General features: G+C 36.6%; 1 protein-coding gene across 1 annotated transcript; it reads left to right on the top strand.

Annotated features, from left to right (window-relative positions):
- LOC111882223 (geraniol 8-hydroxylase) lies at positions 1 to 24,743 on the top strand. Its single transcript, XM_023878582.3, has 2 exons — positions 1 to 1,003; positions 23,974 to 24,743. The coding sequence occupies exons 1-2, from the start codon at positions 131 to 133 to the stop codon at positions 24,577 to 24,579; spliced, it is 1,479 nt and encodes a 492-aa protein (XP_023734350.1). The 5' UTR covers positions 1 to 130; the 3' UTR covers positions 24,580 to 24,743.
- The last annotated feature ends 357 nt before the right edge of the window (positions 24,744 to 25,100 follow it).

The following is a 25,100-nucleotide window of genomic DNA, read 5'->3' as shown; positions in this document are numbered from 1 at the left end:
TGAGTCCATGACATTATAACGTAAGAAGCATTTTTGTAATTTGGTAGATACACAGATTTTATCTACCAAATTTCAAACAATCGTTCTATAAATAGACATAACCTTCGGATAATTCACAAAACAAGAAGCAATGGAACTTCTATTTCTGGGTATATCTTTCATTACCTTCCTCTTCCTCCTCCATGGCTTTGGCCTCTACCGTGCAAGGAAACTACCGCCAGGTCCTGCCGGCCTCCCCATCATCGGAAACCTTCTTGAAATTGGACCCAAACCGCATGAGTCTCTTGCAAAACTCTCCCACAAATACGGCCCACTCATGACAATCCGATTAGGCAGCATCACCCGCGTGGTGGCATCTACACCCAACGCCGCCAGAGAAATCCTCCAACACAACGACGATGCATGCTCTGGCCGATTTGTCCCGGACGCAGTCACCGCCATGGATAACTATGACTCGGCGGTTCTATGGATCTCTGCAAACCAAGAGTGGCGGAGCATGCGCAAAGCTCTCAACATATCCCTAACCCACCAACACAAACTGGACACTCTCCGTGACGTTCGCCAGAGCGTGGTGGAGGGCATGGTGGAGTTTCTTCATCAGTCTGGGCGGAAGAAGGTGGGGGTGGATATCGGAAACTTGGCATTTGCGGTGGCGCTCAACCAGATGTCCAACACATGCGTTTCAAAGAACGTGGCCAGCTATGAATCCGATGATGTAGAGGGGTTCAAGACTGCGGTGAAGACTCTGATGGAGGTGGACGGGAAGTTTAACATAGCAGACATATTTCCGGTTTTAAAGCCGTTGGACCCGCAGAACATAAGGCGGCAAGCGAAGGTTGCTTATGGTTGGTTAGATAAAGTAACAGAAGGTTTCATAAACGAGAGGTTAAAGCATCGACAGTTGAAGCTTCCGAGGTTTGGTGATATGTTGGATTCACTGCTGGACTATAGTGAAGATAAGGAATCCGACTTAAATCTCATACACGTCAAGTCTTTATTTGTGGTAGATCCTCCTTTTCCCTGTTTAACTATTATATATCAAAAAAAAAAAAAAAAGATTATAAATAATCCCAATGATTGTTAAGAAATTTAGTGTCGATAACTTGATATATAACTAGTGAAACATAATATCCCTTGCTGTTACTTAATAAATATATAGTTTAGAGTATCAAATTAATAAATATAAGATTAAAAAATGATTGATCAAAATAAAAATTATAAAAGTTATGTAATGCTTAAGAGAAATTTGAATTATAATTATTTATATTTTCCAAATGTGTCTAAAATTTCAGATACATATAAGAGTAAATTACACGAATGGTCTCTATGGTTTAGGGTAATTTATGGTAATTTGTGCGTTTGGTCCGTAATTTATTTTCTTAATTCAGAAGGTCTTTATTGTTTGTTTTTGTTACACGCTTGGTCCCTGTCTTACCTAAAAAAAACTATTTTGCCATTGATTTTTTAATTTGTTTAAATAAACACACCACCAACCTCGTCCCTCTCACCTTACCTTACCTACCCCTTTATTTTCCCTATTTAAATAATAGTCTTTTTAATTAAGATAGGGACCAAGGGCGTAACAAAAACAAACAGTAGGGAACAATGGCGTAATAAAAACAAATAGTAAGGATTTCCGAGTTAAAAAAATAAATTAGGGACCAAACACGCAAATCACCTCAAACCATAGGGACCATTCCTGTAATTTACTCTAGATATAAATTGGTTACTATACTTTTATATGAAAAATGATTTCTTTACACATAAAAGGCTATGAAGTTGGAGTTCGGTCACCTTTTTTCTGGATCATTTCTCAATTTATGTATATCATCTTGCCGAAAAAACATTGTTAGTTTTCTTTGTTTCATTTTAGTTTTACTTGATATAATAACTAGGGTAGAATCCCGCGTTGCGGGTGTTGGAGTTGCGGGGGTTAGAGGGTATTTTATACTCGTTTATTAAGAAACAAGAAATAGCAACAGACTTTACAATGCTTTACATATAGTTGAAAAGAAATGGTAGATCATATAATTCAAAAAACACACATATAAATCAGTTTCACCTTCCAGCTAATCATCTCCGAGCCTGAAATAAGTTTGAACAATCACCCAAATTCAGAATATGTGTTTAGAAGAAATAGAAGGATAAGAGCATTCAAGTCTTTTGACATGAATATCAATTTAAGTACCGGTTTAGGTCACACACCATCAGCCTTTTGTCATCAGCAGAAGATGCAATCATAGTTTCATGATTTGGGTCCCACTCAAGTTGGAATACCTCCTCCCTATATATTAATTTTTATGTAAATTTAAAGAAAACATAAAAAGAAAAAAAATTACGAAGCATGCGTATGACTACTCAAAACATCAAGTGGTGATGTTAGTTTCCTCATGTCAAAAAGCTCAACCGTTGTATTTGAAGATGATGTAGCCAAAACCCACTCATTGAATTGATTAATAGATAAATATTTCACCTGGAAATTATTATAAATTTCATTAGAAAACTGAAAAAGAAAAGCTATCAATATAAAAGTTATAAAAAAGAAAATAGTTTACCAAATTTACTTAGCATAATAACATATCTTCGTCATGTGATCATCCGCCTTTTTTGAAATTAAAATTTAAATAAGCAAACCATCTGCATTAAAGGTTTTACATTATAATCCAATTTTAGTGATTCTATAATTGAAGAAGATTACAACTGTACCTTCATCTACATTGTCATATATTCTTTGGACTTTAGAAGGAGCTTAAAGGAACTTGAAAAACAAATGATTTTAGTTCATTATTTCTTCATAATGGTATAAAGTGACAGTTTAGACAGAGAATAAAGAAACACACACAAACATACAAATATACAATGATGACTACCACTTACTCTTCAAGCAACCAATAACATTACAACTTTTGTTCTTCAGCGTGAGAATATCATCCAACGTGTGAGTTTAATCCGGAAGTATTGATATGAATTCATTGAGAATAGTATACCAAATTGTATGACACTGATAAGAGTGAAGATGGAGTGAACCATATGCCCTTAGAAAACATGTTACCAAGGAATTTACATTCAGTCACTGAAGAGAATATAACTCTAGATCGATTAAATCTTTCACAGGTAAGAATATGAAAATCAAACAAGACAAACACAGTACGAGTATGAACACAGAATAGAATCAAATATGTGCTTATGATTCAATAAAGTCACGCCTCAGCAGAGCTCGACAAAGAACTTCCACTGTAGAGGCGAGCTAGGGTTTACAAAACTTAGTGAGAAAAAATGATTAAAGCGTTAATTCCTAAGACTACATGCATGCAGCTTATATACTAAACCCTAGAACAAAAACATGCACGGTTGGACAGGCCCAATACCGGCAATCAAAACTGGGCTAAGGACCGAACCCATGACGCAACATAATAATCTCAACAATCTCTCTCTTTGCGTCAAATGAGGCGAGATATTATTTCTTCTGTGTTGGCTTCACTGTCTTTATTACTTTGAACAGTCGATGAATTATTGCAAGAAGTATCTGCCGAAACTGGATATACTACCTCAGCATATCAGTGAACAACTTCTTGTCAGCTGCACTGTTCTGATCACACCTCTGAATGATCTCCAAAATATGCTCCAGGCAAGAAGTTGAGAAGAGGTGTTTGTCAACGAGAGCGAAAAGGCATTTCTGACCTTCGCCCCTGATGAACATAATTGTGTGGTACTTCGAATAAATCTTCCCCTTGACCATTGTATTGAAATTGCCTGCTTTTCCCATAGTCTTGATCGTGGTTCGCTTGTGAATGGCAGAAGCAATCTCTTGGTCCATCTTCGCTACCTCGTGAATGTAGCATACAAGCATTCGCTTGACATGGTCAATTATTGGCTGGTACTCCCGTGAACTGAGCCTTCGGTGCCTCGAGTCACTTTGAATTTAACGTTAATAAATTTCCCCGCTGAGTAGGGCTTCAAAACCTTGACAGTAGTGATCTTCTTCGAACTCCCTATCTACCTTCAGGTCTGGAGAAGGAATTGCAGCAGTTGAATTAAAGCAGTGAAAGATGAATGTCTTTCGCGTGATCGGCATGTCAAACTGTGCATCCTTGGAGTTCTCGAGCCCAAATGACATTATATGCTCTAGCCAAAGTATGCTGGGCTCATCAATAGCAAACCTTTGAAGCAAATCTATAGTCCATACAGGAAACATGGACTTCTTCTTTTCTAGGTGCTCCGTCTCCTTTCGCTTTTGCTCGAGCTCAGCCTGTTGTTGCTTGTACTTTTCTTCCAGCTCTTTCTTAGAGGGCTTTGCCTTCTGAAAAGGCTTTTCAGGATTCTCAGCATAGACATCATCTTCATTGTCTGTGTCATCCTCCCCAATCTTCTTCTTCTTCTTTTTCTTCTTGTTACTGACCGAAGCTTCATTACCCTTCGGTTCAGTAGATGGTTTTGGTACAAGAGGAGGTTGATTTTTTGCCTTCTCTCCCCTTGTTTCGGCGGGACACCAGTCACCGGAGCATCCTCAATACGACTAAGGATGTCCAATGCTGGCCTGAGCTTGTCAGCCAAGTGTCGTCTGATCGTAATGGTGATGATTGGATCGTGCACTTCAAGGAGATGAAGGAGGATGGAGTGAACATCATCAGCAGAACTCCGAATGACCTCCCTTTCTGACTTCAGGTCATTGAGCTCAACAGTGTCAGTACGCAGCTTGTAATTTTGCATTTTCAGCTGTGCGGTTCGTCTGTCAAGCTCATCCATGATGCGATTCTCTATAGCTATTTCTGCCTCAAGTTGAGTCAGGCGATCATTAACATTAGCATGTAGAGACTTGTTGGCAGCTTCGATCGCTTGGCGTGCAGCTTCAAGGTTGGACCTTTCAGACTAAAGGGACCGTTGAAGGTTATCCACCGAAGCGTTGACGGTTTGAGCATTCTTCTTAGCAGCCGCCTGCAAAAAATCTAGAAAAAGGTGAGCTTCAGAAACTAGTTTCTCGACTTTTGCGGTCGCTTCCTTGCACTCCTTGGTAGAAGCCTCGACAGCAAGAGAGGGTTGTTGACATTGGGAAGTGGAGGCTTCAATAGCTTTAGCTGCAGCAGAGAGTGAGGCACTGTGTTCTTGAACAACAGATGAGAATAAGGCCTTTAAAGCAGCTTCAGAGTAAGCTCCAGAGGAAGAGGATGAGAGTAGTTTATCAAATTTTTCGTTTACTGCTTTGAGATGACGCTTTGTAACAAGCTCATCATCATCGTCGTCACTCTGTACACGGTAACGACTAAAATACGTGGAATCAAATTCCATGTCCTCACCGCCTAGAACATGGGTGGTTTCTGTAGATGGAGTAGGAGATAAGGGTTTGGTAGTGGCTGGAGGTTCGGTTGTGACAGGTGATTTGGTTGTTACAGGTGGAGTGGTTGTAACGGGTGGAGTGGGAGCAGTAGAATGAGTTCCTGTGGTAGTAGTGGTGGTAGTGGCGTCTGTGAATATAGGAGTGGGGATGGGAATTGTAGTGGATGGTTGAGTGGTTGGAATAGGAAATATTGGAGGGATGGATACTGGGATGGTTACACGTGGAGGTGAAGGAGGGTAGGAACGAACTGGAATTTCTGGGGTAGGGGAGCGAGGCAGAGTATCACCTCGACCCGAAGCCTCATCATCAGAGCTTTCGCTCTCAGATTCTGAAGGAGGAACAGCCCTATGTTTGGGAGGAACATACTCTGAGTCTAAATCATTGGAAGATTGGAGTATGAGCTTCCTAGCAGGCTTCTTTTGTTTCTTCGGTTGAGCCTGTGATGTAGCTGCCTTGTCAGACTTTCGCTTCTTAGGGGTTTACCCCTTGGTTGATTTGGAAACCGGTGCCTCCTTCTGAGTTTCAGTTTTCTTGCCCCTTTTCGCTGGCTTGTCAGCCTCTTCAATGGAGCTAACCATGGCTGGCGTAAGCTCCCTTGGGCCTGAATATGGAATCTTCCTGTATTGTTGTAGAACATTACTTGCTGCAGAGACACGAGCGAGCATGGTTGTAGGAACAGATCCAATAAAGGAGTACTTGGTGGGATCTGTGACTATGATTTTGGTTGTGTGAAAAGTAGCGATGGAGGAGAGAAGAGAATCTGCCATGATGGGAACATGAAGAAGATCAATTGCCCAATTAGTGATTATTGACTAAAATCGCCCACATGAAATCTCTGAATGCCTGGATGAAGAGACCAAGCTTTGGACCAGTTGCTGCCAGATAATAGTTCCAAAATCCAAATCGATCCCATGGTACAGTCCGTATAGCACAATCATAAAAGACTTGCTCACCCCATTTGAGCCGGCGCTTCGCTCAGAGAGTCCTTTGAACAGAAAAGTGAAAAGGCCATTCCATTGATTCGGAAGGCAGGACTTCTTCAACTTGGTTATTGTGGTGAGGGTTTCAGTATACCCCATCTGATAAAACATAGAAAAGAGTTGACCAGTGGTGATGGATTCAGGGTTTACCAGAGATTATTCTTGAGAAAGACCAATTAGGGCACAGAAGCAGTGCTTGGAGATGGAGGTCTTCTCATTGTGGATTTCAAAATGAATCCTTTCATTAACCTTGTCGTAGTAAGCAGTGGAGTAGACAAGAGAAAGACAGGACATTGGTACCACTTTAACTTTGGTCAGAGCTTCAACGAGAGGTGAGTATTTGAGACACTCAACGACATATAGCATGTAGGGTTCATAGAAAAAAGGAGTGAGATCGATGATCAGGTTCTGTTGAGGTTTGATTGTAAGAAGTGGTTGACAAACAGAAGTATCATGAACGGACGAAGATTTTGCCATTGTAGAAGCTTGGAGAAGATGATGAACAGTAAGAGGAATCGTCTTTGTTCTTTGAGAGAGTTTGGTAAGTGATAAAAGGTTAAAGAGTACCATTCCAATTCCTTTTATACGTACAAGGAGGAGAGAGAAAAATCTGGCTGAGATTTTGGATTATTTCAAAAATAGCGCTTGACTTGACGGATGAACAGTTGGCATACCGATGATGACGCAGGAAAGAGAAAGGACAATTCCTTTTTGCACGCCATTCCATAAAATTCGCTTTTTCAAACCACCAAACCAATTGGATAACCGCTGAGTCAACTTTCACTTTATCCCAATCGTCACCCCAAAATTCATTTGAATCGCCATTTCCTGTTGTGCTTTATTAAACAGCCTTAAAAGAACCAGAGTTTGGAAAATTAAAAATTTTCATGCACAGAGTGTAAAAGATAAAGAAATAAAGCAAACTTTTCGTGATAATTTGTGATGTCTTAAAGAGACATAAAACAATTGATTCTGGGCATGAATCACTTCCTTTAAAGTCAAGAGAGACATTAAAGTGCTTGCTTGGTTTCCCATTAAATAACTATCAATAACTTGTTAAGAAGTATTGAAAGGCATTTTTTTAAGGTTATAAAGGGTGGCTTTCACTTCAATTCATAATTTCGATACTTGAGATAAGACCAAAACTGAATGAAGTACTTGTGAGATCAATGTGATCTGTTGAACAAGTAGGTGGGATATATATTATAGTGACAAAAGAAATCATAGAAATCTCAAAAACAAAAATAAACTGGATCTTTAAGGAAAGAAAGGCCTTGGTTTTAGGCAAATTCATAAAAGATCACTTAAAAATAAAAAGAGATTTCATTAGGTAACAAGTAAGATCTTGAATATGAGAATTCACCATCAATTCATTATTGGTGTTGGATTGTGGGTTTCACTTAGTTCATAGTGGCATGAAACTAAGATCATTAACGCATATTTTGTATAACCATAAACCTCAGTGGTAAATACTGAGAGTCTCAAGGGTTATATTGATGAAACGAAGTATAATGGAGAAAAATGATGGAGATGGTAAAAGAAGCGAATGTACCTCTGCTCTAAAGAAAAAAATGACCAAGCAGAAAACTCTAAACTCAATGTGGGTAGAGTAAGGTAACTCATGATTAGAGTGAATATTGCAGCCTGGATTGGGAAAAACATGATTTGTATATATCATGTTATTAAGGCTTCACTCAAAATCTTTCGAGACTTTAATTAACATACAACAACATGCTTATAGGGACGCCTAAATAATAATATAAAAAAAAAAATAAAAAAAATTACCTGCCGTAGGTTCACCATCGAGAATCACACTTATACAAAAAAATAAAACATTAGATAAAAAATAAAAAAAAATAAAAATATATTTTTGTATTTTGTGAGAATTGACCAATTGAACGAAAGAGAAAAATATTTTTGGATTTTATGAATATAAAAAGAAGTATTTAAAAAATATGTACAAAGGAATACAGTCAAAATGCCCTGATAAGAAAAAGAAACGAACGAGTTCAGAAGGACCGAACCCAAAATAGACTGAACGTTCGGTTCATTTCGATTCATGGTCGAACTTCACCCGAAATAGCCCGAACCCGAAATAGACCGAACGTTCGGTTCATTTCGGTTCGCTCTATTTTGCTTCTTACCTTTATTGAAGCGAAGGCGATTTTGGTACGGATTCGACTTCCATCATTCCTAGGCCTTGTAGAATCTTATTGAAGCTCGCTTTAGGTAAAGCCTTAGTGAATATATTTGCCAGTTGATCGGTTGTCCAAACGAAGTGAATTTCTATGTTACCATCTTCGACGTGATCCTTTGATGAAGTGGTACCTCAGTGCTATATGTTTAGTCTTTGAGTGTTGCACTGGGTTGTGACAAATCCTAATTGCGCTTTCAAAGTCGCAATATAGTGGGGTTTTCTTCATGTTTAGCCCGTAATCTCTAAGCTGACTTTGTATCCATACGACTTGAGATGTGCATGATGTTGCAACAATGTATTCAGCTTCTGCAGTGGAGAAAGAGACACAAGTTTGTTTCTTCGATTGCTAGCTAACCAATTTGCCATCTAGAAATTGGCATCCTCCAGTGGTGCTTTTACGATCTAATCCACAGCCACCTAAGTCAGCATCTGAGAATGCTTGAACAAAGAATCGTGAGTTGGCTGGATACCACAGACCGAGAGAGGAGGTTCACTTCAGATAGCGAAAGATGTTTTTCATGGCTTGCAGATGAGGTTCACGTGGGTTAGCTTGAAATCTTGCACAGTAACAGACTGAAAACATGATGCCAGGTCTACTAGGTGTGAGATACATCAGAGACCCAATCATTTGACGATAGAGTGTCATATTAGCAGCTGGTTTCTCCAATGAGGGTGTAAGCTTTGTCCCAAAGGCCATAGGCACTTTCACTTTGGAGTCTCCCGTCATCCCAAACTTGGCCAATAGTGTCTTGGTGTATTCCTCCTGATTAATAAAAATGCCTTCGGGTCCCTGTCTAATGTTTAATCTAAGGAAAAAGTTAATTGGACCCATTGAGCTCATCTCAAATTTAGTTTTCATTAACTTCTTGAATTCAGCTGTTAAGCTAGGATTCGTGGAGCCAAAGATGATGTCATCAACATAAATTTGGACTATCATAAGGTGGTTACCTTATCTCTTGCGAAAGAAGGTTAGGTCAACCGAACCTTGTTTGAATTTAGACATTTATAAGAATCGAGTTAGAGTTTCATACCATGCTCTGGGAGCCTGTTTTAGGCCATATACCGCTTTGTCAAGGACATAACAATGATCTGGATACTTCTAGTTCACGAAGCCTGACGGTTGCTCAACATACACAGTTTCTTCAAGTTCTCTGTTGAGAAAGTCACATTTGACGTCCATCTGATAGACTTCAAAGTTCTTGTGTGCAGCATAGGCAATAAAGATACGAACAGACTCTAATCTTGCAACAGCAGCGAAGGTCTCTTCATAATCGATGCCTTCTTCCTGACATTAGCCTTTGACAACCAACCGAGCTTTGTTGTGAATGACATTTGCCTCCTTATCTATCTTGTTTCTGAATACCCATTTGAGACCGAAAACTGAGGCATCCTTTGGAGTTGGAATAAGTCGCCATACTTTGTTTCTTTCAAACTCATTTAACTCATCTTGCATCGCTTGAACCTAGTCTGAATGATCAAGTGTAGAATTAATGGTCTTCGGTTCAACTTTGGAAACAAAGGGGTTGAACATGCAAAACTTTACTTGTGAAAAGAGTGCAACTTGTTTCTCTTTGATTTGAGATCGAGTTAACACCTTTTCTGAAGATTCCCTAATAACTTGACTTTGAGGGTGATCTTTGGTCTATTTTATAAGCGGTAGGTAATTTGGATCACAATTGGGATCCAATTCAGCATTAACCTCTTCTTCCAATTTTGACAGTATGTCATCATCATTGACAATAGTGTTCTCCCCCTCGAAGGATGGCGCCTGTTCAGTATCTGGATTGGTATCACCTCCTTCAATTGGATTGTCAGAAGAACTAGAAGAATGTGACGGTAAGCCCTCCCCCTGGAACGACGACCTTTGATCATGATGACGAGATGGACCCTCCCCCTAGACATTAGGACGGTCATTCGAAGGTTTGCTTGCCTCTGGCCTTTCGGTTTCTTTGGGATGATCATCAGCCATCTTTTGAGCAACATCATCAATGATTTGTTTTAGATCATCAACTTTGTTGTCTTTTGCCATTGATTCAGAATCAATCGCTTTTTGAGGCTCATCAAACAGAAGCAAATATTGCTCGAAAAGATTTGAAATAGAGGTAGTAACTTGACCATTCTTTGGAAAGATTTCTTCCATTGCACCTTCTGTTGATTTCATCTTCTTAATATAACTATTGTCAAAGTTGACATAGTATGTTTCTTCAATCTTCTTTGAGCGCTTATTGAGAACTCTATACGCCTTGGAATTCAGGGAGTAACCTAAGAATATTCCTTCATCAGCCTTAGCATCAATCTTATTTCGATTTTCTCTGGAGTTGAAGATGAAGCATCTTGAACCGAACACATGAAAGAATTTCACATTCGGTTTACGATTATTTAAAATCTCGTAAGGAGTAATAGAGAATCGCTTGTTCAAATACGATCTGTTATGAGTATAACAAGCAGTAGCAATTGCATCAGCCCAAAAGTACAAAGGCAAGGACGCGAAGCAAAGCATTGTTTGAGCTGCTTCACACAGAGATCAGTTTCGTATTTCAACGATACCATTCTGCTGTGGAGTGTATGGGGCTGAGAAATTGTGAGTCGTTCCCTTTTCAGCAAGAAAGTCTTCAAAATCTTTGTTCTATAATTCCAATCCATTGTCGCTTCTCACGTTACGAACGACTTTCCTTAGTTGAATCTTTATCTGTTTTATAAAGAGATTAAGCTTTGGAGAAGCTTCAGACTTTTGCTTCAAGAAGAATACCCATGTAAATCGAGAGAAATTGTCCACTATAACCAGAATGTACTTGTTTCCACCAATGCTTTCAATGGACGAGGGTCCACACAGGTCAATATGTAACAGCTCTAATGGTTCTATCACTTTTGTATTGATGATAGAAGGATGGCTTTGCCTGCTTTGCTTTCCCATTTCACAGGCAACACATAGATGTTCTTTGTCAAATTTTAGAATGGGAAGACCTCGAACATGATCACTAAAAACCAGCTTGTTGATATCCTTGAAATTTAGATGAGAAAGTCTTCGATGCCATAACCAAATTTCGTCTGAGTGAGCCTTCGTAAGTAAGCAAACTGCTGGTTTACCTCGAATTGGGTTTAGGTTCGAAGGATACATTTCCCCTTTTCGCTTTGACTTCAGCAGAATGTTGTTGGATTTCTTCTCGACAATCTCTGATCCTTCATCATCAAATGATACCTTCAATCCAGTGCCAACAACAAGTTGTGAGACGCTGATTAGGTTGTGTTGGAGCCCTTCAACATACGCCACTTTTCTTATAGAGAAATCGCCATTAGTGATCATTCCATAGCCTTTGATAGTACCAAATGAGTTTTGCCGTACTTCACTATACCACCATCCTTGAGAGACCGAAACTCCCTCAGTTCTTCCTTCCTCCCTGTCATGTGACGCGAGCAGCCACTATCAATGTACCATTCTTCGTCAAACTACTCGTCACGTATAACCTGCAAAATATTAAGCATATTTAGGAACCCAAAGTTCTTGGGTCCTTGTGAGCCTTTTACAGGACATGGAATAGTAAGAGAAATATCAACCAAGTAAGTGCGTTTAATTAAAGTTGTTTCATCTTTTCTTTTTATGGTGAAAACTTTAATTTTGGTTGGTTTAGTAGGATTGGGATTTGTGGTGTTGACGTCAGCATTCTTTTGGATCTCTTTTGGAAGTATGTTATCTTCTGGAAAGAGTTTTCCTTTTCCCTTTAAATCAATTGAAGGACGAGAATGGGAATGTGAAGTGTTGGGTTCAGAAGTGGCATTGGATCTTCTGTGTGTCTGATTGGACTTGTAGGGATGGGAACCGAAATTGCTCTTTCGGTTGCTGTTGGGTGTAGAGCCGAGACCGCTCTTTCAGTTGATATTGCTTCGAGAACCGAAATTCTCCTTTCGGTTCCTTTCGGTCGAGGGACCGAAACTCTCCTTTCGGTTCCTTTCAGTCGAGGGTCCAAAACCATCCTTTCGGTTACTTTCAGTTGAGGGACTAAAACTACCCTTTCGGTTGATGTTGTTCTGAGGACCGAAACTACCCTTTCGATACCTTTCGGTTGATGGACCGAAACTCTCCTTTCGGTTCCTTGATTCTTCTTGAGATTTTTGCTTCCTCTCGATTCTTATAAAGTGAGGATTTTGTGATCTCCAAAACTGTTTTCTTTCTGAGAGATTCTTCTTATATCTCAGATTTCGTTGGTGTTTTCGATCAGCTACCTGTTTTGGATTTCGGTGGATGTTAGCCTTTTTCTTTGAACCAGGAGCATAGTTGTCATTCTTTGTTGATAATGTTTCACTAGTGGTTTGTGAAGGATCGCCCAAAGAGGTTTTGGTTCCACTTGTGCTTCGCACATCATATCTTGCAAGCTCATTTAGTGGTTCGGGTATATATCTACCTTTCACTCTCCATGAGGTCTTCTGAGTTATGCCCTTCGTCTCATCAGTATTGTCTATTAGTGCTGACCAAAAGAACTCGTCACATCCGGCAGCATTATCTTCTTCGACCATAGCTGTCAATTCTGTAGTTTGTTGTGGAGTGACACCAGGGACCGTGTAAACTTGATTTGGAGTGGTTTGTACCTTTTGGTACACAACAGCTTTTGCCTTAAGAGTTTTGGTCTTGTCTGTTGATGATCGAGCGAACTCAACAAAATTTTTAGAAATCAAATTTTTACGTGTTTCAGGTTCGCTCTTGTCAAATTATGAACAGTCTACCAAATCTTCTATAGAGATTTCACTCAAATCATCATCCTCATTAAGTTCAGATGCATTTTCAACATCAATTTTATTTTCTAAACTTAATTTGGCATTTAAAGAGCCAAATTTTTGTATAGTTTCGGTTCTTAATTTCAATCTATCATTCTCGTCTAACAGATTTTGAGCATGTCCTTGTGGTCTTTGGACTTAATGTACGATTCAATTTTGTCCAGACCTATTTTATATGCAGGAGAGACCTCGTCAGAAGATACAACGCTTTCACAATTGTAGGCTTCAGCATCGATTTCATCCTCCTTTAACTCAAGGAAGGGTAAAATCATGCGATGTATCTTCTTTCCTATTTCACAATCAAGATGCAACTGAGTGATGTTAAAATAAGCCTTTTAGCAATCAAACAAAACACATTTCGTTGTTTAAGAAGTTTAAGATTGTCTCTTTGCAAATAAATCGAATCATCCTTAGACCTAATCAACTCTTTCTCCTTATGCTCTATCCACATCCTCCTTTCCTCACTCTTCAATGATATCCTGCTGATTTGATCAGTTAGGTTAGAATTTGTGACGCGGGTTTGGGTGAGACTAGTACTTATGCTTGAAAATTTAGATTTTAAGTTATTTAATTCCTTTTCATAGTTAGTAATAGGTATATTTAGGGAAGCAAGAATATTTTGTACCTTCTTGATCAACTCATCACATTCGTTGATCTATGCGCTGACAGGTTTAGCAGCAAAACACCTGTCCTCTCGCTCCTTATCGTCTTCTATTCCCCCGTCGGTTGTATATCCTCTCATTTGAGACACACCTTCGGTCACCACAAAGCACCTTCCTGTTACTGGTTCTTCTTTCGCCAGCATCGCCTTCCCATGAGCGGGCTTTCTGACTTCTTCATCCTCTGAATCTGTGGACCATACTTCCACACCACCAAATTCATCATGGTTGTCTGTATCCTGCACAATTAAAGCATTCATAGTAATATTTTTAGCAGTAGACTTTTTTTTCTTGATTTCCTCCAGTCTTCTCAGGAGGCTCGCTTCCTCATCGTCATCATTTATCTTTTCTTCTTTCTTTTTCAGCATACAATCTTTTGCAAAATGGTTCTTGCCTCCACAGTAATGGCAATCAAATCCTGAGACTCCACCAACTTTCCCTTCTTTCTTTGACTCTTCAGACTTTGACCCCATCTTCGGTTCCTCCTTGATCTTTTCGGCGCTGTAACTTCCCTGCCGGTTTCGGTTCTTGTTGGTTGGGAATTTCTTCTTAATGAATTTTCTGGGATTAGATACCATCATGGCATATTCTTCACCGGTTAGATCATAATTGGCAAGATCCAATTCCTCTTCTTCTTCAACGGAGCTTTTTCCTTTAGAGACAAGGGCTAAAGAACCCAAACTGGAAACCACACTCGTTTCCTTAGACAGTTCACTTTCATGGGATTTCAAAATACCTAGTAGTTTCGCCAGAGAATACGACTTGAACTGTTCATGAGCTTTAACAGTAGATACAACAGCCATCCATTCGGACCTAAGACCGTTCATGAAAGTAACCTTTTGTTCAATAACTTTCCTTTCAATCCCATGCTTTATCATCTTGCTTAAAAGATGATTAAAGCGATCAAAGGCTTGAACTAGTTTCTCTTCGGGCTTCTGCTTGAAATCTCCAAATTCAGAGAGCAAGAGAGTTTGAATTGAATGTTCCAAGTCTTCGTCAGTGGAATACAATTCTTTTAATCTGTCCCAAATCTCTTTAGCAGTGGCACAAGAACTTACCAAACGAAACGTATCTGACTGCAAAGCAAACCTTATCATCCTCAGGGCCTTGATGTTGCATTGAAATTTTTCCTTCTCGTCTTGAGGAATATCTATGACATCATTAACAAGCTGATTGTACTCCTTTTGAGTTTTGACAATCTTAGAGGTGCTTGAGTGAGCGAATGGGCCAACAGTGATCTCTTCCCAGATCAAGTATCCATTATCCTCCAATCCAATGTGACATCCCCAAAATCACGGCCAGAAAAGACCGATTTTGTTTATGCTTTATAAAAATCAGAGTACTTCATTTTATAAAAAGGTTGCGGAATTTGTTCCCAGAAAAACATGGTAAATACGTTATTAAAACATTTTCGGAGAAACGTATTTATTTAAAACGTTTGGGATGTCATCGTTAATACCGAAACATAAGCATAAACAGAACTTACAATGATTTACACTAGTGATCTACATCTCTTTAAATCTCTCAGTGTAATGTCACTTTACTTCGTCACCTGTGATATACATAAACTGAGTGGGTCAGGTTGGGAAACCTGGTGAGTACATAGGGTTTTCAACCCACAATAATATAATTGTTATGTTCAATCATCAAACAATTAACCCAATTACCCATCCCCGTTATCTTCTTTACTCTTAAGGATTTAACCTAAGAGTCATCTATCCTGCATTCGTTTATTCCGAAGTCCCTTACTTCCAGGGTTATAGGACTGGCACTAAATCCATAGCTGCCGATGTTCGTTCGTAAAGCACTAATTCCATAGCTGCTATATCCTACTCATCAGGTACTAAATCCATAGCTACCAGTGTTCAACAGGTACTAAGTCCATAGCTACCAGCGTCTGACTAATAGGTACTAAGTCCATAGCTACCAATTTCTAACAGGTACTAAATCCATAGCTACCAACGTCTAACAGGTACTAAGTCCATAGCTACCGGTGTTTGTCCCATAGGCACTAAGTCTATAGCTGCCAATGTATACTCACGTCATCTTCTATCTCTCATCATTCATCTACCCATCTCATACCCAACATATTCGTATATATAAAATACGTATACAGTTTAAATCCTTTAAAACATGTATAAAACGTTCATCCAACATAGACAGCAAGTATTCAGATAATATGCACACATAGCACGTAGTTTATATAAAATACTTCATATCTATGTGTAAGATGAAAGGGACTATGCACTCACCTGAGTAGGTGGTGACTCAGTACTCGGACAGCGCTTCGATACTCTCAAAACGATATTCCTTCGATAAAACCTAGTACCAATACCACTAGGGTTTAGTTTAACGATAACCGCGACAAATTAATTAGTCCGAGTATTATTAAGTGTTAATAATACTCGATATAACTCATTTTAATAGCCCAAATAATTATTTTAAGGACCTAATAACATTCCTATAATTATATGAAAGCTATATTAAAAATTGCGTAAGCGTAGCACACTTACAGAGAATTTTATCGAAAACCGGGACCTAATTGGAGCAGCGTTTCGAAACCTAAAAACTCCTTTTTTTCGGGACTCCGGGAGCCTCGGGGCTTCCCTAGGGTGCTAGGGAGGTTCCCTAGGGTTTGGGGGTGTTTAGAAAACTTAGAGAGAGAAAGAAGTTAGAGAGAGAGTGAAGAAAGGTGTGAAAAATGAAGGATAATCGGCCCCCTTTTATAGCCCTGCGAGGCCTCGGTACACTGGGTGTACCTCGGACCTATGCGGGGCGTAGTCATCGGATAAGAGCGCCAGCGAGGGTCCAGCTGTCTAACACTCGGAGTAGATCAGGGCGAGGGTACGCGGTGCGTACTGGATTCGGACGCGGGGCGTAAGCGAGGGCGACGTGTTCTTCATCTGAAGCGAGATCTGATCAGCGATGGACGGCCCACAATGCGCCACGTCATCAGCTCCTTATCAGCCTTCGCAAATTGCATTCTCGACTTCTAAAAATCATAACTTTCGCATACGAGCTCTGTACTCGATATAACTCATTTTAATAGCCCAAATAATTATTTTAAGGACCTAATAACATTCCTATAATTATATGAAAGCTATATTAAAAATTGCGTAAGCGTAGCACACTTACAGAGAATTTTATCGAAAACCGGGACCTAATTGGAGCAGCGTTTCGAAACCTAAAAACTCCTTTTTTTCGGGACTCCGGGAGCCTCGGGGCTTCCCTAGGGTGCTAGGGAGGTTCCCTAGGGTTTGGGGGTGTTTAGAAAACTTAGAGAGAGAAAGAAGTTAGAGAGAGAGAGTGAAGAAAGGTGTGAAAAATGAAGGATAATCGGCCCCCTTTTATAGCCCTGCGAGGCCTCGGTACGCTGGGTGTACCTCGGACCTATGCGGGGCGTAGTCATCGGATAAGAGCGCCAGCGAGGGTCCAGCTGTCTAACACTCGGAGTAGATCAGGGCGAGGGTACGCGGTGCGTACTGGATTCGGACGCGGGGCGTAAGCGAGGGCGACGTGTTCTTCATCTGAAGCGAGATCTGATCAGCGATGGACGGCCCACAATGCGCCACGTCATCAGCTCCTTATCAGCCTTCGCAAATTGCATTCTCGACTTCTAAAAATCATAACTTTCGCATACGAGCTCTGTTTTCGACTTTCTTTATATCCACACGAAGGTGGGAACGTACTCTACAACTTTCGTTTAGACTTCGTCGGCTAATTTTGTCTCGATTTTAAATTTTATATTATTAACAGGCCGGGACACGATTTGGTCCGTTAAATCCTCATAACTTCTTCATCCGACATCCGTTTTCTCCCATCTTTTTCTCGTTACGCTACTCTCAACGAGATCTTCGATTCTCGTTTAGGTCGTATCAGCTAAAAACCGCTCGATCAAATATTCGAATTTCGGGTTGTACACTGCTAGTCCGAAACTTCGAAAAATCATAACTTCTTCATACGAAGTCAGATTTAGGCGTTCTTTTTATCGATGTTCTTAGTTTAACATATTCTACGACTTCCGTTTAGATCGCTAAGGCTAAATCTCGCTCTATCGTAAATTCATTATTTACGCTTTCCGGTATCGTGCCGGTTCTGTCGTGAAACTTCGACGGGTCATAACTTCTTCGTTATAACTCGGATTTCGACGTTCTTTATATGTACGGAAACCTTGTGACATACTCTACAACTTGGTTAAGATTATTTATTCTAAATAATCTTTTGTCGAAAAGTCGTTTTCGACCCCTATTGCCTCTAATTTGACTAGCCCGGATCTACGGGCATTACATCCAATCACATAATCTTCAAAGTGATGCGTCTAAACTTCATAGTCTTGAGTATACAAGATTGGAATCCTTGTCGTAGAACCAATGCTGCTGGAGATGTTGATTGGATTGGTTTGTGAATCATCCATGGACATTGTAATGACTTTTGATCGATTACCTGTAAAAGATCAGACTTGTAATATATCGTTAGGGTTAGATCAACGATTAATGAGATACGTCAATATGGAATGAAGGCTCAATTAATATCAATCAATGCGGAATTAAAAACCCTAATAACTTCTTCGACAGAAGAGATGTGTATAAATTACACAGTCTCCTGCTCTGATACCAATTTAAGAGAATATAACTCTAGATCGATTAGATCTTTCACATGTAAAAATATGAAAATCAAACAAGACAAACACAGTAAGAGTATGAACACATAATAGAATCAAATATGTGCTTATGATTCAACAAAGTCACGCCTCAGCAGAGCTCGACAAAGAACTTCAACTGTAGATGCGAGCTAGGGTTTACAAAACTCAGTGAGAAAATAATTAAAGCGTTATCTCCTAAGACTGCATGCATGCAACTTATATACTAAACCCTAGAACAAAAACATGCACGGTTGGATAGGCCCAATACCGGCAATCAAAACTGGGCTAAGGACCGAGCTCATGACGCAACATAATAATCCCAACAGTCACGAATACAAAAATACTTTAGCAAAAACTATATGTTGTGACATGGTCTTGAAATTTCAACAACAAAACAAATTTCTGTTGAATTCAGGTTGTTTTAATGGCAATTAAATCATATAGAAAAAAGATAGTCAAAAAGCTTTTTAGGCTTTTGACCAAACTACCCTTATGTCTTGCATATGACTGGATTGCATTCTGAACTTTATCAACAGTCATACCATGAATGATATCTAATTCTATCTTGTCCTTTTCCAGCATGAGCGACTTATTAACAGGACCTTATGAGAGGTATTGCTTAAACCCTTTCTTCCAACAAAGTGCAACTTTTTCTTTTGTGGTGATCAAAAATACGTTGAAAATTATATGCCCAAAGTACCCAAATAAAAAGAACCAGTGAAGCAAATATAATCAATTAACTTGCCTGTGTTCAAACCGTTGCTTAGGCTTTACCGATGAACAGAGCCGGAGTTGTGTTGCAAAGGGTCGATGAATCTTTGAGGAAAGCCGACGATCCTCCTGAGAAGAACAAAAGAAAAGAGCGACACAGAAGGTAAGCGGTGGGAAAAGTGGAGCTGGCAAAAACGAAGGACAACGAAAAGAAACACGTAGAAAGGAGTTTAACAGATCAAGACACGTGTAATCCACTATCACCTAAACAAAGACGTTGGTTTAAGGAGTTTAACTGTTCATCATGTAGTTTTAAATTAGTATATATATATATATATATATATATATATATATATATATATATATATATATATATATATATATATATATATAAATGATAATAATAATAATAATAATAATAATAATAATAATAATAGTTAGGTTGTATATATATATATATCTATAAAGTTTAAAATTCATGACTTATTTTTAAATGGCCGTTTGGTGCTGCTTATTTAAAATGTTTATGTTTTAAAATGTTTGTATTAGTTTATATAGTATAAAGACGTGAAATAAATAAATATAATAAGTTGATAAATTATATTTTAACGTTTTGTATGCATGCACGGTTTGTTATAAAAAATGATAGATATGTAATCCTTCTTAATAAATAAAGTTTTTTTTTTTTTTTATCATATGTCAATCTTTCATAAGTTTTGACACTTTTCATTTTGTAGTATTTTTGAAATAAATATTATCCACGTGTCAATTTTTGGTTTGTTTCAATTTTTAAAATTAAAGTCGTATACTTATATATGTAAAGTATTAAATATCATATATATTATATTAAATTGCAATAAATACATTTCTCCCTTTCTTATTTTAAAGTTATACATTAAAAAATATTTTCTGTTTACACTTTAATGTTTAATCCTTTTTTGAAATTAACCCGTGTAATAAACGGGTCTCACACCTAATTAATTTCAATATAATAAGCATTAATTCAAGTAACTTATAAGCAAGTTTTATATAAGTTAGACAGATGGTATAAAACTTGAGTCCTAAAGTTATAATTAACATTTTTTTTATTTTTTCCCATTCTTAAAATTAAAAATATTTATTAGCCATATTAAACCGTAATAAAGTAATATGTAATTAAACAGCTAAAATAAACATTGTATAACAACTATAATTAAAAGTACTTATTAGTAGATATTCATCAGTTTGATCCGATCTAATAAAGTAAATCTAAATTGATTTTTGTTTTTCAAATATATATCCAAATAATTGAAATTAAATTTAAATCCGATCCGAACCAACAAATTACAACTTGGTTTGATCAGTTTTTAAATTTCTTTTTTCAAGAGGCGAATGCTTAAAAATATGAGAATATGACTTATTAAGGTAATTACATTTTCGGTATCTTTACATCTGGGTAACTATCTTTTTTTTGTACACATCTAGGTAACAAACTTTTTGGAAGTATTCACATATGACCATTATGACCTGCTATAGCAGGTTAAATCCTAGATATTAACGCTTTCAACAAGTTCGTTACCTTGATGTGTACAAAAAAATAGTTACCTAAATATGAAAAAAACGAAAAGTAAAAATTAAATTACATGAATGGTCCCTATGGTTTGGGGGAATTGTGTTTTTAGTCCCTAACTTATTTTTTTAACTTGGATGGTTCGTGCTGTTTATTTTTGTTGCACGTTTAGTCCCTGTCTTACCTAAAAAGACTATTGTGCCTTTATTAATTTATTTTTTAATTAATTTTCTTATTTATGTATTTATTTTTTACATATTTAAAAAAATTAATAGACTACACAAATATGTGTTGTCTATTAATTTTTTTAAATATATAAAAAATAAATACATAAATAAGAAAATTAATTAAAAAATAAATTAATAAGGACACAATAGTCTTTTTAGGTAACACAGGACCAAACGTGCAACAAAAATAAACAGTAAGGACCCTCCAAGTTAAAAAATAAGTTAGGGACCAAAAAAAGAATTCACCCAAACCACAGGGACCATTCGTGTAATTTAATTTTTACTTTTCGTTTTGTTCATATTTGGTTAACTATTTTTTTTGTACACATCTAGGTAACAAACTTGTTGAAAACGTTCACATCTAGGATTTAACCTTTTATAACAGGTCATAATGGTCATATGTGAACATTTGATCATCCCAATTTTTGATCTATAAAATTATAATATGATATTCTACGGATTCACATGCAAAATTTTAAAATTTGAAATTATTAATTTATCATATCAAACATAACTTTTTGTTTTTTTTGAAACGGCAGAAATATATTAATACCAGCCTATAAAAAACCAACGCTGGGCAGAAAAACAATTACAAAATGTGAAAGGATTACAACTCCTCACACCAATTAAAATCACCAAATGTGTCCCTATATTATCTTAAACTAAGAAATTGAAATCGTCACAACAATTTATATGGATAGATATGTAAAAATAAATTACACGAATGGTCCCTATGGTTTAGGGGAATTTGTGTTTTTAGTCCATAACTTATTTTTTTAATTTGGATGGTCCCTGCTGTTTATTTTTGTTGCGCGTTTGGTCCATGTCTTACCTAAAAAGACTCTTGTGCCCTTATTAATTTATTTTTTAATTAATTTTCTTATTTATGTATTTATTTTTTACATATTTAAAAAAATCAATAGACCACACAAATATATATGGTCGATTAATTTTTTTAAATATGTAAGAAATAAATACATAAATAAGAAAATTAATAAAAAAAATTAATAAGGGCACAATAGTCATTTTAGGTAACACATGACCAAACGTGTAACAAAAATAAACAGTAAGGACCATCCAAGTTAAAAAAAATAAGTTAGGGACCAAAAAAAAAGAATTCCCCCAAACCACAGGGACCATTCGTGTAATTTAATTTTTACTTTTCGTTTTGTTCATATTTGGGTAACTATTTTTTTTGTACACATCTACGTAACGAACTTGTTGAAAGCGTTCACATCTAGGATTTAACATTTTATAACAAGTCATAATGGTCATATGTGAACACTTCCAACAAGTTTGTTACCTAGATGTGTACAAAAAAAAGATAGTTACCCAGATATGAACATACCGAAAAGTTAATTACCTTAATAAGTCATATTCCCTAAATATATATATAACTTGAATAAATTGATTAGCTTTGAATGACAATTAATGAACTGATATCAAGAAAAATATATTATAATTTAATATTTTATAGATAAAAAAACATTTGAAAAATACACATTCATGGTTTCTAATTAGGGAATACTTTCTAATCTAGTTAAAACTACAACTTAATTGGTAAAGTAATAAATAATCAAAAGATGGATACTAAAAAGAATATATATAAATAAATAAATAATAAATTGTTATTCAAATTTTTGGACTAATTTGTTTTTATTTTATAAACCGAAACCAATCCGAATTCCAAAATATTAATTTGGTTTTGCTGAAATTTCATCCAAAAATCATAATGTCTAAATCGAATAATTCAATCTAAATTGTCCAACACGATAATGTTATTTTATCCACATAATAATCACAAACCCAAACAAACGAGCCTTTTATAGTCCATCTATTTTTGGTAATTTAAGAAAAGAAATACAATAATAATTCTATGGGATAATGACTTAAAAGACCATTGAAGTTTCAAATTTGTTCAAAAAACACCATTCAAGTATTACATGTTCAAAAAACACCATCAAACTAAGACATATGTTCAAAAAATACCAACGAAGTACATATTCTGTTCAAAAAACACCATCTTTATGGTTTGGGGTAACTTACATGTTTAGCCCCTAACTTTTTTTTTTCTTAACTCGGACAGTCCGTAACGTTTATATTTATTTTTCCTTCGGACCATGATCGAGTTAAAAGACTAATATACCCTTATTAGTTTCATTTAACATTCATTTTTATTACTTGTTAATTATTTATACAATTGATATACTTATAATAAATAATAACATAAATTGTATAAATAATTAATAAATAATAACAATAATGTTAAATGAAAGTAATAAGGGTATATTAGTTTTTTAACTCGATCAAGGTCTAAAGTCGAAGCAAATTTAAACTAAAGGGACCGTCCGAGTTAAGAAAAAAAAGTTAGAGACTAAATATATAAGTTACCCCAAACCATAGAGATGGTGTTTTTTGAACAAAACATGTACTTGGTTAGTGTTTTTTGAACATATGTCTTAGTTTGATGGTGGTTTTTGAACATGTAATACTTGAATGGTTTTTTTCAAACGAATTTGAAACTTCGATGGTCTCTTAGGTCATTTTCCCTAATTCTATTTATTAAAAGTCACCACTTATACTTTCTTTTCCCCAGTAACCATTACTCCAAGTTTTTCAATTGTCCTGATTTTATGTAGATCAGTTTATATAGACCTGGAAAGAAAATGGCAGTTAGAACTTGGACTATAGCTTTGATGGATTGATAATTGGCTAATTACTATATGAAAGAATATCATAATTATTTCGTAACAGCACTTACTGAATGATAACTATTTTATGAAAATCTATTGTTTTTATAAACTGCTAACTCTACTTTTCCTTTAAATACTTTTCGTTCTAAGGAGACTTGAACCCCAACCTTTGGTATAAAAATCAATTGGTCTAACTAAATTAAATTACAGGATTTGTTTTTAGCAGGAACCGAAACAAGTTCAAACACAACAGAATGGACAATGACTGAACTGCTACTAAATCCAGATATGTTCTTAAGAGTTCGTGAAGAAGTTTCCACAACAATAGGGAAAGATGGGAAAATTCAAGAAGCCATACTCCTTGACTTGCCTTATTTGCAAGCTGTAATCAAAGAAACGATGCGGCTTCACTTATCAGTGCCTTTATTAGCTCCTCACAAAACTGAGACCGAAGTTAAACTCGATAAATATATTGTGCCAAAAAACACACAAATTCTGGTGAACGCATGGTCCATAGCACGTGACCCAAGATATTGGGAGAATCCATTAATGTTCGATCCAGAAAGGTTCTTGGGAGGTAAGTTCGACTATAAAGGTCAAAATTTTGAATTTTTACCATTTGGCTCGGGCAAAAGGATGTGTCCGGGTATTAGTTTGGCTAATCGGGTTGTGAGTTTAATGGTGGCTTCCTTTGTATATCATTTTGATTGGGAGCTTCCTCATGCCAGAGAAGAAATGGACATGAATGATATATTTGGCCTTGCGTTGCTTAGGGCAACACCTCTAGTTGCCACTCCTATACCCATGATTCCGTGAAATACACAAAGGGATGAAGAGAGGATGAATCTACTATTAATTATTGTCAATAAATTACTGCTCAATGTATGAAGGGTGTAAGTCCAGTTATTGTGTAAGGTATAACTGATACTTGTAACCTAAGCGTTTATTACTATAAATTTATAGATATGATTTGTATATCATGGCATCTTATTATTTTGTTATGCTATATATTTTTTGGGCAAAATATATAAAACACATTGTATTTTTTATTATTTTAGAATTTTTACCACCAATATCCAACAGGTTAAACAAATCGTTTTTAATCATAAATAAAGATAATTGATTTACAAAATCAACTAATAATTAAGAGGCTAAATCCGTATAATATGGCTAAAACATAATTTTTTTTTTTTTTTTTTTTTTTTTTTTTTTTTTTTTTTTTTTTTTTTGTATTTTGACCATATTCTTACCTTTTGAATTAATCATGAAAATATATGTTAAGAATCTCTACTAGACATCATTATCATCAAGATGACCTACTCGTGATCAATGGTAAT

Source organism: Lactuca sativa, chromosome 7 (assembly GCF_002870075.4).
Source record: "Lactuca sativa cultivar Salinas chromosome 7, Lsat_Salinas_v11, whole genome shotgun sequence".
Taxonomy (NCBI): domain Eukaryota; kingdom Viridiplantae; phylum Streptophyta; class Magnoliopsida; order Asterales; family Asteraceae; genus Lactuca; species Lactuca sativa.
Note: the sequence above shows the minus strand (reverse complement) of the source record. Positions and strands in the feature narration are given on the sequence as shown.

What these genes read in the sequence shown, in the direction of transcription:
- LOC111882223 (XM_023878582.3), top strand. Translation starts at nt 131, where the DNA reads ATGGAACTTCTATTTCTGGGTATATCTTTCATTACCTTCCTCTTCCTC. An exon ending in ACGTCAAGTCTTTATTTGTG is followed by an intron (nt 1,004 to 23,973) that starts GTAGATCCTCCT and finishes ATTAAATTACAG; the next exon opens with GATTTGTTTTTAGCAGGAAC.